Below are 16,355 nucleotides of genomic sequence, written 5' to 3' on the forward strand. Positions count from 1 at the left end.
AAAGTAAAAGAAAGGTGTCTCTCCCTGCTATTTGGGAGCACCCCAGAGTATCTAACTGGCTATTGTGAAAAACAAAATTTGGACTAAAATTGATCTTGGTCTTGGCTGTTCTTATGTTCTTCCCAAATGCAGTGTTCTACATCTGCTGTCATCTCTAGATCAGGGCTTTTCAACCTTTTCACCCATTGTACCACTTTTAGGATAAGGCACTCTCCGAGTACCACCAGTCGCCCAGCAAGGTGTCAAAAACGTGACCAAAAAAAAAGAAGGAAAAAACTGATAAAGTACAGGTAGTCCTCGACTTACAACATTTCGCTTAGTGACTGTTTTAAGTTACGATGTCACTGAAAAAAGTTACTTATGACCATTTTTCACACTTATGACTGTTGCAGCATCCTCAGGGTCATGTGATTTACATTCGGATGCTTTGCAACTGATTCATACTTACAACGGTCAGTGTCCCAGAGTCATGTGATCACCGTTTGCAACTTTTTGACAAGCGAAGTCAATGGCGGGTGGGGGGCAGCTGATCACTCAGGTTGCAGGGTGCCTGTGTGGGGGGAATCCATGGGTCTCTGGTGGAGGGAGGTGGGACTGGGGTGAGTGCCCTCCATCCCTCCCTCTCTCTCATTGTCCCTTCTTTCCTTCCTTTCTTATCTCCTTTGTCCCTTCCTCCTTCCCTTCCTCCCTTCCATTGTCCCTCCCTCCCTCCCTCCCTCCCTCCCTCAGGTTACAGGGTGCCTGTGTGTGTGTGCGGGGGGAATCCATGGGTTTCTGGTGGAGGGGGGTGGGATGGGGTGGGTGCCCTTCTTCCCTCCCTCTCTCCCATTGTCCTTATTTCCTTCCTTTCTTACCTTCTTTGTCCCCTCCTATCTCCCCCTCCCTCCTCCCCTTCCCTCCTCCCTCCCTCTCTTCTCTGGGAGCTTGAGGTTGCTAAGTGAGGCCAGTAAATACTTGCTGCAAGGAAAGCAATTGGGACGGCGCAGCAGAGGGAATCGGCGTTTCTCAGCACATGCTGATCAACAGAAAGCAAGCTGAAACAAAGAGAGGGAGACTGTCAGGAGCGCAAGATCAGCGCGGGCTGAGAAACGCCGATCTTGTGCTCCTGGCAGTCTCCATCGATTTCCACTTGTGAAGGTCGGGGCCAGCCTTACGGAGTCACCAGAGCTCCCATGGGCCCGAGAGGACGCGTACACAGGGCCGCTGATCAGCTGACGACTGTACCACCGGCCCTGACCTCCGCTGACGGACTCGAGTTGGCGGAGGTCGGGGCCAGCTGTACAGAGTCACCAACAGTGGAGGGGGGAGGGAGTCAGGTGGGCACGTTTTTCCCTCCACATTCTGATCGCTTCGCCTACCTTGGCGCGGATCAGAAAAAAAATGTGGGCCTTGATTCCCACCTGCTGCTGGGGACTCATTGCCACTTTGCTTTCCCCTCCATAAAGAAGGAGAGGGAGGAGGAAAAGAAAATGAACACCTACCTGACAAGGATGTCTCTGTCCCCTTCAGGCTCAGGCTTGCTTCTGGGGGAAGGTTGCTGACAATGAGTCCAAGGGGAGGGTGGGGCCTCACTCTGAGCCTGTGCTCTTCGCCTGCAGGCTTCTGGCAAGCAGCATGTTTTCCGGCAGCAAGTGAGCTGGTAAGGAGCGGGGGGGGGAGGAGGCAGGTGTGAGGAAGGCAATGCCGCGTACCACCAGCCAGGTGCTCGTGTACCACCAGTGGTACGCATACCACCGGTTGAAAAGCCCTGCTCTAGAGAACATTGCTAGAAATGATGGGTCCAAGAATTTGGAAGAAACCTTTTTTGAGTAGAGTGAGCATTAGCTTTTGAATTTTCAAATATTTATACATTTTATATCATTGTTAACCTCTGATACCATAAAATTTGAGTGAAAAATTACTGAAGAATGCTACTAAAAAGGCAATTTATATAAAAGAAGATGGACTGTGCTTGTTCCTCCAAATAATCATTGGGACATATGTTTGTTCTGCTGCTACTTGTATGGAGCTAGTTACCAATGAATTTCCTTTTTTATTTTTATTTTCATAGATACAGCAGATCCACTTTTATCAAGCCTCACTGTCCAACAGCAGAATCATCCATCTGGCTCTGTGATGCCTCAGCTCCATTCTGTACAGTCAGTTCCTGTTAATAGGCAAATAAATCCAGGCAATTTTCAGCAGATGCAAGCTCAGCAGCAGATTCAGCCACAGCAACAACTGCATCCACGCCCTCCTCCTCCACAACAACAACAGGGCATTCGACCTTCATTTACAACCCCAGCTCCAGTTCCAGTTCCTCCTCCTGGTTGGAACCAGGTACCTTCTGGAACAGCTCAACTTCCTCCATCCCAAGGAACAATAGGTGCATTGACAGTTAACCAGGGTTGGAAAAAGACCCCTTTGCCTGGGCAAATGCAGCAGCAAATCCAAACCAGACCCTCATTGGCAACAGTACAAACACCTGCTCACCCTCCGCCCCCATATCCATTTGGAAGCCAACAAGCTTCTCAAGCACATCCAAACTTTTCTCAAATGAACAACTCTGCTCAATTTACTGCTCCTCAAATGAAGAGTCTTCAGGGAGGACCCTCACGGGTTCCTACTCCACTACAACAGTCCCACCTGTCCAGCAAGTCTCCTGCATCCTCTCCCTCATCTTTTCAGCAGGGTTCTCCTGCCTCTTCACCAACAGTTAATCAAGCACAACAGCAGATGGGACCAAGGGCCCCCCAAGCTAATACTCTCCCCCAGGGATTCCAACAATCTGTAAATTCTCCTGGCCGTAACCCTATGGTACAGCAGGGAAATGTACCTTCTAATTTCATGGTGATGCAGCAGCAAAACCAGGGTCCACAGGGTCTGCATCCTGGGCTTGGTGGTAAGTTATCATATTTAGGAAAAATGTTTGTGTATTTTTATAGTAAATTGATGTGTTGTAACTTCATCTGAATCATCATAAAGCATTATATATGAGATAATAAATGCCAGAAGTATACCTGTAGAAGTTGTTTTGCATCTGCACAACAGATAAATGATGGATTTAAAATGATCTTTACCCCAAAGAAAAATTACATGAATTGTGATTGAGCTGCGCAGATGTTTAGTCTTGTGCTTGGGAAAAAGGGTACTTCTATTTTTAACCATGGTTTTATGGAGTGTTGTGAACCACCTAGACCCATTATATGAAGCCATATAAATCCTGTAAAGACACAAACCCCTGAAAAGACACAAACTGCTGAATAATATGCAGTGTCTAATTTCTATGCCTTATCAACTGAAGAGTTGCCAATTCCAGCTGAAAGCAGTGCTGGACATTTTTTTTTCTCACAACTAATGTGCATCTGTGTTTGAGGAAAAGAAGATATATATAATACAATCCCACCTATCCAGTGTTAGGCAGTTGGGCTAAAATTAAGAATCCTTTTAGAAATAGAAGTATTAATAGTTGATTAATTAGCAGGATGGGATATAAATGAACAGAAGAGAAATCCAAATCAAATCAATATTTGGTGCTTACATCATGCTTACCTCCTTTTGACACCAGAAGATATCCAGGAGTGCTATCAGCACAAGTGGCAGAAACCAGTGCGACCCAGGTACACCTATCTACTGTCCAGAGAAGTCTGGCCAGAAGTGGTCTTCATGGAAGAAGACCAAAAGCCATACTTCTGATGCGAAGACAAGGCTCAACAAGTGACTCAACTATGCATGAAAACATAGGAATTGGGGCGTAGAAAAATGGCAGGAGGTGCTTGGGTCTGATGAGTCAAAATCTGAAATATTTGGCTATAGCAGGAGGCAATTTGTTCACCAAAGGGCTTGAGAGCGGTACAATAATGAGTGCCTGCAGGCAACAGTGAAGCACGGTGAAGGTTCCTTGCAAGCTTGGTGCTGCATTTCTGCAAATGGACTTGGAGATTTGGTCAACAGTGTGTTTAATGCTGAGAAATAAAGACAGATACTTATCCATCATGCCATACCATCAGGAAGGCGTGTGATTGGCTCCAAATTTATTCTGCAGCAAGACGGTGGCCCAAGCATACATCCAATGTCATTATGAACTATCTTTAGCATAACGAACAAGAAGGCCTGGAACCGATGGTTTGGCCCCTGCAGAGCCCTGATCTCAACATCATTAAGTCTGTTGGGTATTGTATGAAGAGACAGAAGGATCTGAGGGAACCTACATCCACAGAAGATCTGTGGTTAGTCCTCCAAGATGTTTGGAACCTTGCTGGATTCCTTCAAAACTTCTGCAAGTGTACGTAGAAGAATTGATATTGTTTTGAAGAGAAAGGCTGGTCACACCAAATATTGATTTGTTTTGGATTTCACTTGTGTTCGTTTACTTTCCATTTTGTTAATTGACAAAAATAAACTATAATACTTCTATTTCTGAAAACATTCTTAATTTACAGCATTTTTGCACAACTGCCTACATTTGCACAATACTGTATAGGTGTGTGTGTGCGTCTGTATGCACTATGCATAATAATCAGAACCTGTGCCAAAAAAGATGCAGGATTAGGACAAAAATTTCATTAATCATATAAATTAATATTAATTGAATTAAATACTTATTAAAATTAATTTCCTGTAAAACAACCTGTTGCATAATTAATATCTACATACATGTGTCCAATTTTTCTCATTTGCATTTCACAATGGACTTTATATGCATTTTTTTAGAGCTCTCTAGAAAAGAAAAGAGTATCTGGTGAATGTGGATCTTTGCTGCTTTAAAGTAAATTATTTTGAGAAAAAAACTAGTCTTCCTTAACTACTTCTTGATTGTGTGCCATCAAGTTGGTGTCAACTTTTACTGGCCACGTAGATAGATTTTCTTCATAGCCATCTGTTATGTATATTCCACAGCTTGACCTGATTGACACAAAAGGCTTTCTGTAGTGAAGTATATACTGACTTCTTTTTTATATTCTTTGGGTTTTTCCAATTATCTACTGTGCCTCAGTAATAACATCAGATGTTCCTTGGTCTTTTTTAAAGCCAGCTTGAATATCTGGTATCTCCTTTTCCATTTAGGGCTCTGACTTGTTTTGGATGATTTTAGGCATTATTTTGCTGGCATGTGACATTTGGAATGTTGTATGATAATTTAGATACACTGCTAAGTCTCCTCCTTTTTTTGGAATTGGAATGTAGTTTGAATTCTTCCAAACTGTTGACCACTGTGTGCTTTGCTGACGTAATTTAATTAGAATCATGTCTGATTCTTTCATCAATTCTTGTCACCTTCCAATTAGAGTGTGCTGGTTTAATTATCATCTAGTATTGTTGTAAGTAGGGAATATTTTCTATACTTGAGACTGAAACCCCTTCTGTGTTCAGAGATCTTTTAGAAGAATTTCTTTATTTTCCATCATTCCAGCCTCTTCAAACATGTTGTCAAATTTCCGGACGTATGGGCTTTTCAAATGGCTACTTCTTCATCTCTTGTCAAGCAATAACATTTGATGTTAGCAGCGTTGACACATGTTGTGTAATACTGTTGTTGTTGTTAGCTGCGAAGTCGTGTCTGACCCATCGCGACCCTATGGACAACGTTCCTCCAGGCCTTCCTGTCCTCCACCATCTTCTGGAGTCCATTTAAGCTCACGCCTACTGCTTCAGTGACTCCATCCAGCCACCTCATTTTCTGTCGTCCCCTTCTTCTATTGCCCTCAATCTTTCCCAGCATTAGGCTCTTCTCCAGTGAGTCCTTCCTTCTCATCAGGTGGCCAAAGTATTTGAGTTTTAGCTTCAGGATCTGGCCTTCTAAAGAGCAGTCAGGGTTGATCTCCTCTAGGACTGACCGGTTTGATCGCCTTGCAGTCCAAGGGACTCACAGGAGTCTTCTCCAGCACCATAGTTCAAAGGCCTCAATTCTTTGGCGCTCAGCCTTTCTTATGGTCCAACTTTCACTGCCATACATTGCAACTGGGAAGACCATAGCCTTGACTATACGCACTTTTGTTGACAGGGTGATGTCTCTGCTTTTTAGTGTGCTGTCTAGATCATGTTTTGTCAGAACTCTCTGCTATGACCTGTCCGTCTTGGGTGGCCCTGCATGGCATAGCTCATAGCTTCATTGAATTACGCAAGCCCCTTCGCCATGACAAGGCAGTAATCCATGAAGGGGTGTGTAATACTACATATCGTTTTTTCTAATATCTCTCTGAAACTCTTTTCTGTCTGAGATTTTGGTTTTTCTGGGCTTTGCCTTCTCTTCTAAGAAAAGCTACCCTGTAACTAAGTACCATGGAAGTCTGATTTTCATTCCTACCAGATCCCTGGCCACTGTTTATAATTTTCCAGGGGATAAGATCCCACATCTTTTTAAGCTTTTTACATGTATTATATATAAGACACAATACTCTGTGTCTTACATATAATATATAAATGGGTGTTATATTTTCTAACGGGATTGTGATAATTCACATTCTTTCTGTATATGTTGAACCCATTACCTTGTTCCTCTTTCAGTATTAAAAGCAATTATTATTACTTGTTAAATTTTTAGTCATATATTGTTTTTCGTAGGTTAATTTCCAGATGCCTTTCCATTCTTTTTCTTCTCTTAGTACTAGAATGTATTGGTTAATATTAATAAAAATCTTCAAATGAACATTTTTTTCTGTCCAGGAATGCCCAAACGTCTTCCAACTGGCTTTACTACAGGGCAAGCAAATCAGAATTTCATGCAAAGTCAGGTGCCTTCTGCAACACCAGGCACACCTGCAAATGGTGGCACAACCCAACTGCAAGCAAGTCAAAGTGTGCAGCATACAGGTCTGTTATGTTTTGTTGGATTACTTGTTTTGTTTTCTAGAGCGTGGCAGCTACTGTAATGGAGATGTAGTTTTGGCTACGGTTGTGACTAACAGCTATTTATAGTTGAAAACAAAACAACATTTTGTATTATATAATGTATAACAACTGTCAACTTATAAAGTAAAGGAGATAAATGCAGAGAAATAATTGGTTTCAGAAATTTTAGCATTCTGTTATTTGGTTTTCCCCAGTTGACCAATCTGTTGCATTTTAAAGCTGCATATTTTCATTTTGTGTTATTACACAAATATTAGTATAAAATAAATATTAGAAATCTATTTTATTTCAACCTTCCTACTATATATTTCAGGTCTTGATTGTATTGAGTTATTATTGTTTTTTAAGTTATATGTATTTGTATTAATTCAGTTTAAATATTTTTAAGGTGGTCAAGGAAATGGTCCTCCCCAGAATCAATTACAAGTTCAGCATGGTCCATCGAACATGATGCAGACCAATTTAATTGGACTTCATGGGAATGTAAACAGTCAACAGACAAATACCAATGGAGTTCCACAAGTTAATATAAGCAACATGCAGGGACAACCTCCACAAGGACCACAATCTCAGTTAATGGGGATGCACCAACAAATAATATCCTCTCAAGGACAGATGGTTAGCATACAGCCTCAGGGGTCTCTAAATCCTCAAAATCAGATGATACTTTCTAGAGCTCAACTCATGCCACAGGGCCAGATGATGGTAGCTTCTCAAAATCAAAATCTTGGTCCATCACAGCAAAAGATGACTCCACCGAAACAAATGATTCCCCAACAAGGCCAACAAGTGATGGGTGCACATAATCAGATTATGGGACCTCAAGGTCAGGTGCTGCTGCAGCAAAATTCAATGATGGAGCAGATGATGACCAATCAAATGCAAGGAAATAAACAGCCCTTCAATCCTCAAAGCCAGTCTAATGTTATGACGGGGCCAGCTCAGATGATGAGAGGACCAACTCCCAATTTACAGGGAAATATGGTGCAGTTCACAGGGCAGATGATGACTCAACAGAGCTCTGTAAATAGTAATCCTTCTCAGGTAATGGGGATTCAGGGACAGGTTTTGAGACCTACAGGACCTGTCCCTCATATGTCTCAACAGCTGGGTGATAACACCACTACAGCCAACAATGATGTGAATTTGACACAAATGCTACCTGAAGTTTCTATGCAACAAGGAAACATAGTACCTCCACACTTGCAAGGGATGCAGGGAAACAGCAACACACCAGGAAACCAATTTGCTGGACATGGGATGCCTTTCAATGCCCCTTTTAGTGGAAACCAAAATGGGAATCAGATTTCCTGTGCACAAAATCCAGGTTTTCCTGTCAATAAAGATGTCACATTAACAAGTCCATTGTTGGTAAACTTGCTACAGAGTGATATATCTGCAGGACATTTTGGTGTGAACAACAAACAGAACAATCAAAATGCCAATAAACCGAAGAAGAAAAAGCCTCCAAGAAAGAAGAAAAATAATCAGCAAACAGAACAAATTAAGTAGGTTTAAGATTTTTGTTTTCTACATAAAGTTTATTTTTCAGTTGAACATAGTATTCAGTTTGGGCTGTTTTAAGAATTTTTAAATATCAAAGCAATAACAGTTTTGTGATCAACATATTTAAGGATTGAAGAAATAATTAACAACAATTTGTATATTTATGTTAGTGGTTAAACTCAAGAACTTGTGCCATAAATGCTGCCTCATTCCAGAGGCAAACTGATATAAGAGTGATTCAGAAGTAATCACAGAAAGGAATGCTAACGAAAGTCTTAAGTTATCATCCAAAATTAAATACGTGTTTGTATTTCAAACATCTTCATTACTCAGGATTTCAGTTCAGTATTTCAGACAAGGAGAGAAGATAATTGAATCTAATAACGGGGATACTTTATTTCTATAGGATTATAACTATAAACATTTAAATCAAAATGCACTCACCAATATTAGATTGCAGCTATTCAGTATTCTTTTTTATTTTTGCCCCAATATATCATTATCATTATTATGACCCTCATCAAAATATTTAAAAATAAGAGCACTTTACAAACTAAAGTAAAACTACAGAAAATAGGAGTAAAAACATTATGCAGTTCTGCAAACAAGCCAGTAGCCACTTCTGGAGGGGTAGAATACATATTTGCATTAATATCTTCATAATTAATATGAATTTTCTTTTTGATCTGAAAAAAAGCTGGTAGGCCAACTCAAGCTAACTAAACAGCACTGTGGCATTAAAGTGGATTAACTGCATAATAATATATATAGGAATTTTGATGGGACAAGTAATAGTTATTAGTGCTTTGGGATTAGAGTAACAGAAATATGTAATCATTTTCTTTTTACATTTTCCGCCAATTTACACTGAGTAGTAGATTTATTCTCTCTTGATTAATAATTTAAAATGTTCATTTAAGTTCTACCACACCAATAACAAAAATAGTTCTTATCCACATATATTGACTGTATCCAAAGCATTAGTTTGGATCTAGTTGACGCAGCAATTGTATTGTATATAATTCCCTCATATAGTACAATGCAAATTTCCAACTATATATGTACAAATGGAATTAAATTTGAGGCAGAGTTTAGACAAATTGGTTGATTTCCTACAAGTTTAATTTTCTAAAGAAGGGGTAATGTGTTTTAGGCAAATCATGGATATCACTATATACCTGTTAATGTGTTGGCCACCTGCAATTTCATGTGTGCAAACCTGAAAGGCCATTCTGCAGACTTTGTTACACCATTATCTATATGAAATTCCTGGTCCTGCTCATTGCTCTATTCTTTTTGAAGACTTATTATATCATACTATAATGATTCACTTCAAAGATCTCTGCGTGGAAAGAAATATTGGCTATTATTATCTGAATAAAAACTTGCAGAAAAACTGGGGAAATGTTTGTTGAAAGAAGATAGAAAATAAAAATTGAAAATATAATTAGAAAAAAGTTAGATTGGTTAATAGTTTTTTTTAAAAGAATTATTGGAAAAATTGATTATGCTATTTTGATATGAAAGACTGTTGTATTTTTTTATAAGTAATGTGTTGGTTGATTTCTTTTAATGGGAAGAATTGTAAAAAGCAGTCCTTAGAGGCAGCAATTCTTAATCTTTTTGTCCCATGGTTGCGTTTGAGAATCTGGTGAAACATACTGGACCCTTCTCAGGAAAATGTTTAAATGTATAAAAGAAAATACATAGATACAAATTGTATGAGAAAAGGAACCAGTTATGCTTCGATACAGTCTTTTTCCTTTGTTCCCCCAAAACCTCCAGAGTCAATTTATGAAATATGGAGAGAGGTTAGGAAGTTAAGGACAACAGATTGAGACTGAAAAAGACCTGGCAAAACCGAGTGGCTTTGGGTGCACAGAGCGTCAGGATTCATGTGTTTGTCATCCTTAGTTTTGGATGGGGTTGCACTACCCTATTCTGACCCAATTTGCAACATGGAGGTTCTTCTGGACTCATTTCTTCTGCTCAAAGAGCAGGTGACATGCATGACCAGAAGAGTTTTAGCACAGCTCTGGTTTATGCACCAGTTGTGGCTTTCCTGGATCATGACTCTCTGTGCTCAGTTACTCAAGCCATTCTCATCTTTCACCTGGACTACTACAGTGCTCTCTCATGGGGCTACCCTTGAAATCCATTCAGAAGCTTTATCTGCTGCAAAGTGCAGCAGTGAGAGCAGTCTTTGAGCCCCAGAGGATGACACATATTACACCTTTTCTCTTCAAACTTTACTTGCTACTGGGCTGCTTCCAAGTGCAGTTCAAGATGTTATATATGACTTTTAAAGCCTTTTATTTCCTGGGTCCAGCTCCCTGATGAATTGTCTCATCCCGCTTGTACAAGCAGAGAAGGCTTATTTTGGATCTTCAGCTAGCGGGATCCAGAAGAAGAGCCTTCTCTGCTGCAGCACTTGCCCTTTGGAACATCTTACTTTCTAGGATGAGATCCATCCCCACCCTCCTACCCTTCTGCAAGAGTCTGAAGATGTGGCTCTGCCAGTTAGCCTGGGGATCAAATGAGGAGTTCCACATTGGAACTGGCTGTTAGATTGATGGCAGATTCCACCCCCACCCCCCCTTGTTCTCTGCCCTCTACCCATTCATCTTTTTGGTTATCATATTGATGTATTTATTCTCGTTGTGTTCCTCTGTCATTGTTTTCTTTATTGTTCTATTATTTTACTTCTGTTCTATTTACATTTCAATTTTTCTTCCTTTTTATTGTAACTGCCTAGAGTAGCCCTATGATGAGATAGGCAGCAAATAGATTTAACAAACAAGCAAATAAATAAGCATTCTTCTAGTGCAGGGGTAGGCAACCTTGCCTCTTTTATGACTCGTGGACTTCAACTCCCAGAATTCCTGAGCCAGCATGGCTCAGCTTGGAAACCTCTCCCTTTTCCCTCAGCATGGCTGGCTCAGGAATTCTGGGAGTTGAAGTCCACGAGTCATAAAAGAGCCAAGGTTGCCTACCCCTGTTCTAGTGGAAAAGCACCAGCAATCCTGTGCCTGCATGGGCTAATTATACACACTGAAGTACTGATTACAGTAAGAAGAAACAATTCAAGGCACAATCCGATATACATTTATTCAAAAATGCCATTAAATTCAGTTGGTTTACTGCATAGATTTGTAGATTTTAATCTAGTATAATACACACAAAGGCATCAGAGTGGTTCTTCAGGTTCCTCAGTAAAATATCTTTATACTTACCAATTTGTGCTGTTCAATGAGCCTTTTTAAATGAGAGTTTTAGTGATTAAATAACAAAATGATTCCAGCCAGGATTTAGCGAGTCACAGCTGTTAACTTGATGGTGTTATTTTGGAGTAATTTAAGTTTTAGAACATGTTTCACAGATAGTCCCTCATATAATGCATTGCAGTCATCCAATAATTCACAAAAAATGAATACTATTAAATTATCTGTTCAAAATAGATTATAGTTAGTATATCAAGTCTTCTACTCACTAACATCTCTTATATCTCTAGAAATTTTCATGAAAGCAAGAGCATACTTCATACCTGATTTTTAAAGGGAAATTTAATGCCATATTAATCTAAATACTATTCCAGGGCATTTATCAACAAGAACTTCATCTTATCTGATTTATAGTAGCCTAGTAAGAAAGAAAGAAAATAAAAAACCCCTAATGTGATGATGATCATATTATGCTCATAATATTATCATCAATCCATTTATTAGCTACAGGTGAATTAATAAATGTGAAGCTATATTACCATTATAGTTCCACCATGGGATTATTAATCAGAAAATAATATTGTGACTTAAGATCTTAGTTACAGAATTTCAGCATAAATTGATATATAGAATATACATAAGCTGTTCTATTTAGTCAGAATTAAGAAAATAAATACAAGAGTACTAAGTTTGGTTTGTAGGCAGCTGGGAGGGATGAATGGGGTTATTGTCCTGAAGTTTCAAAGAAAAAGTTTGAAGAAAGGATGAAGTGTTAATGGTTCCTACTGTAGAGATAGGATTCAAAACCCACTATATGTGGTCCTCAGCTTACGAGCAGTCACTTAGCAACTGTTCAAAATTACGACAGACCTCCCCAGAGATGCTTATGACCCAATTTCAAAGTTCTGACAGTTGTACGTCCCACTCCCACAATCACATGGGCAATCGGCCTTCATTTATTGCCATTACAGCCTTTGTTGGCCACATAACTTGATTTTCAGCATTTTTTGATGGAAACCAGCCTTTACTTCTGGTTTCTGGCAAAAAAGCCCTTGCCCATTTGCTAAAATGGGTTTGTTTCATGATTGCTGCATTCGCTTAACAACTGCCACAAAAAAATTGTAAAATTTGGTGTGGTCAGATGGTGATCCACCTAATGACCACTGTGACTTACAACTGTAATTCCAGGCTTTATTATAGTTGTGAATTGACTTCCTGTAGCATTATAGTTATCTCAGCAGTGAAAGGATTACTGTCATTTTGCCATTACAAAATGCAGAAAAACCAGACTGCTTGAAGCAGCCACCCTACGGAATCTAAGTTGAACTAGGTCTCACCAGTACCTGGGCAGCTGACATCTCCAGGTATGCCATCTTGTGTTTCTGATAGGGAAAAAAGGCAGGATACAAATGCACTAAAACAAATAAATTCAAATAAACCAATAAAACAAAAATAAATAAAATTCTTTTTACATGATTTATCATTACACTGAGCAAGACTACCAGGAGACGTGTGTGTGTGTGTGTGTGTGTGTGACTTGTATTTACTCAACATTCCCACAGTAAAAAGACAATTTTCTGACACAAAGGTTACATACTTTTACTTAAAAAACAAAAGATAGCAAAAGAAAAATGCAATTTGATACTTTTCAAATGTCATCAAATCAAATCACTTGGTTCATAAAAATAAAAACATCACATGGAATTTATTAATTGAAATTAATATGCTGCTCATCTCGCTAAAAGCAACCTGGCAGATTAAAACCTGATAAAAACAATATAAAACATTAAAATGACAAATACATTAAGAAAAAATTAGGTAAGGAATGAACCATTACTACAGATCAGGTAGAAACACTTATTTTTCCAAAGTGATAATTATTCCTACTTCCAAAGTCGTTTTTTATTAATTAGTCTATTATCCTCTTCCCACATTTTTTACATCATCATATGTATCATATTGAAGATTTTTATTTAGATTGTTTCCACTGAAGAAAATGTATCAGTAGAGCTCATGGGAAGGGAAGATTCAGTCTCCTGCTGATGGATGCTTTCTGCATCCCCTGACGTGCTAGCATTTGCTTAGGACAGCTTTATCTCAGTTTTTCTTCCCAAAGGGCTATGTTTGGAAATCAAAAGCCTAATAATAAACATGTACAATTTTTTTAAAAAAAGTAAAAAAAGAAGAGCAATTGCTTAAATGTTATTCAAAAGCTCAGATTAATTTAGCAGTCTAAGTTATGGTGCAAAATAAAATAATGGGTAAAATATATATTGCCTTATATGCAGAGTGCCATTTATTAATTTAATATATGCAATAGCTGGTTTTTAGCAGTAAATATTAGAACTCATGCAACTCACATCTAATTTTCTACCTGTTTTAAGAGTACTGCGTCACAAAAGTTAATATGTCCATTAAACTAGCTACTGTATTCAGCTAACCCTTTCAGTAACATTTACATATAAAAACTATGCCTGGCCCCAAATGTCAAAGTATAGCTATAAAGCAATCTTTCTCAACCTTTTTACTCAGGAGCATCCTTTGAAACAAAGTTCAGTTCTCAAGGAAACCTCAGTGTAAAAATAGCAAAAAAAATATAAAGACTTCACAGTAGAATTCAAGTCAAATCTATGTAATCCATGTTTTACAATTTTTTTTAAAAAAAACAAAATACTGACAGGCAGTAGCTGAATTGTGGGGTGTAAAAATTTCCACCACTTTAAGTGCTAGCATTGTGAAGTGCTGAAAGTTCAAAGAAAAAATTCAATCATGAGCTCTTAGAGAACCCCTAGTGACCTCTTGTGGAAGACCATCTGAGAAGGGCTGTTATAAGGTATAGCAGTAAAGCAAACAGCTCAGAAATTGATGTCATCCGCCCAGAAGAAATGATAGACTGTGTCCTGCCTATTGACTTTAGCCACAAAAAACCAAAAAAAGCATGAACTGTACATAAAAAGATTGTCTAATATATAGGGTGACCTTTGCTTTGTTTGTTCATTTTGTACTTTTATTTTGTACTTTTAGACATTCCTGGCAATTTCCTGGACTAGTCGCTAGATTTTTCTTGGGAAGTGGTTTTTCATTTTCATCTTCTTAGGACTGAGAGAGATGGATTAAAGGTCACCCAGCTGGCTTCTTGCCTATGGCAGAACTAGAATTCATGGTCTGGTGATTTTTAGCCTGATGATTTAACCACTGTACTAAACTGGCTTTCGTAGTGGTATAGATGCTGTGTTAATTAGGAGAAAGGGAATTTGGTTTGAAGAAGAAACAATACAATTGAGATTTAAGGAAAGCATGTGAAAAATTACTTTTGTAATCTTATGTTGAATGAACCAAAGTTAATGAAGAGAATACACTGAATTGTATTAACAACAACTAGGCAAAGATGACATTTCTTAGGTCTAATAAGAAATCAATTAAAATTAATTTATAATTTACTTTTTTATTGTTGTGCATTCAAATTAGTGTTGACTTTGGCAACGGCCTGAACTAGCCCCTGCAGTTTCTTGGGGAGGTTTTCAGAAGTGCCATTTCCTTCTTCCTAGGGCTGAGAAAGAGTGATTGGCTTAGTCACTCAGTCGGCTTCATGCCTAAGATGGGGCTAGAACTCATGGTTTGTAGCCTGGTGCCTTAAACTATTACACCAAATTGGCTCTTGCTAAGGTTTAAACAGATATATTTCTGTATTGATAAACATAGAATATATTCATAAAGTTAAAATAAGTATTAAATTTGCATTAGTCATGCATGTTTCTGTTCTTAGTTCTTCAGAATCACGCCCAGTTGGCCTTGAAGAAGCGGAACAGCCACCATTGCCAGGAGAGCAAGGTATAAATTTGGATAACAGTGGACATAAACTTTCGGACTTCACAAACAGGCCAACAGGTGATAAACATATTTTTATAATAAATATATTTGGTATATTCAATAATATATTTTGCAAAGATCCTAAATCTTATTTCCCTGCTATTTCAAACCCTTTTAGACACTGGATCAAATGCTGTTCTTTGTTAGGAGCACAGCAAAATGGTCCATAAACAAGTAGAAAATAAAAGTTTTCTTCCAGCATTACGGTCCCCACTCATAAACAACTGATAATTCAAAAAATTATTGTCTGGAATTAGGTAACAATATTTGAAAAATAAATTCTCCTATTATATATTTCACAGTTACAATCAACATTCATTATTAACCTATACTAGGCTACCGCTTTCTGAGAATCTATCTAATTCTCTTTTGGTCAATGACTGTTCACATACTAACACATTCTGTAGGTTAGATATGCCTCAAGTACAGAAATATTTTCTGACTTAAGTGCTAATTAAAGTGATTGGTTAACTCCATATTTCAATACTGATAGTATGAAGAAGAGTGAGAAAAATAAATGTTTATTATTTTTCTTAGTAGTCTTTCTAAACAGCACCACAAGATTTCAAAAGATGCTGCAGCTGCTTTATTATCTTAATTACTTTTCTTAGTCTTATTCATACCATAATAGTTACACTAGTTACATTCCTAATGTTGTTACATTAGAACACAGGTCTGCAACCCGCGGCTCTGGAGCCTCATGCGGCTCTTTCAGCCGTCTCCTGCGGCTCCCAGTCCTCTGCCATGTGCAGTCCAAAAAAAAAAAAAAGTGGGACTAAAAAAGTTCAACCAATCAATTCAAATATGCAGGGTAGGTGCATATCTTGCCTTGGCTCCACTCTTCAGTCAAATCCTGTTCTGCGCATGTACGCGCATGTGAACACATTTTTTGCGGCTCCCAGTTTTTCCTTTTGTGAGGGAACTGGT

At 38.6% G+C, this 16,355-nt stretch overlaps 1 protein-coding gene across 1 annotated transcript in view; it reads left to right on the forward strand.

Annotated features, from left to right (window-relative positions):
• Window positions 1-16,355, forward strand: part of NCOA6 (nuclear receptor coactivator 6) — a 53,234-nt gene that overhangs the window by 24,582 nt on the left and 12,297 nt on the right. The window contains exons 8-11 of the mRNA XM_083358436.1: window positions 2,051-2,881; window positions 6,646-6,792; window positions 7,220-8,339; window positions 15,325-15,446. Of these exons, the coding sequence (XP_083214562.1) occupies window positions 2,051-2,881; window positions 6,646-6,792; window positions 7,220-8,339; window positions 15,325-15,446 (2,220 nt within the window). The remainder of the gene's footprint in view (window positions 1-2,050; window positions 2,882-6,645; window positions 6,793-7,219; window positions 8,340-15,324; window positions 15,447-16,355) is intronic.

This window comes from Vipera ursinii, assembly GCF_947247035.1.
Source record: "Vipera ursinii genome assembly, chromosome: 3".
Classification (NCBI taxonomy): domain Eukaryota; kingdom Metazoa; phylum Chordata; class Lepidosauria; order Squamata; family Viperidae; genus Vipera; species Vipera ursinii.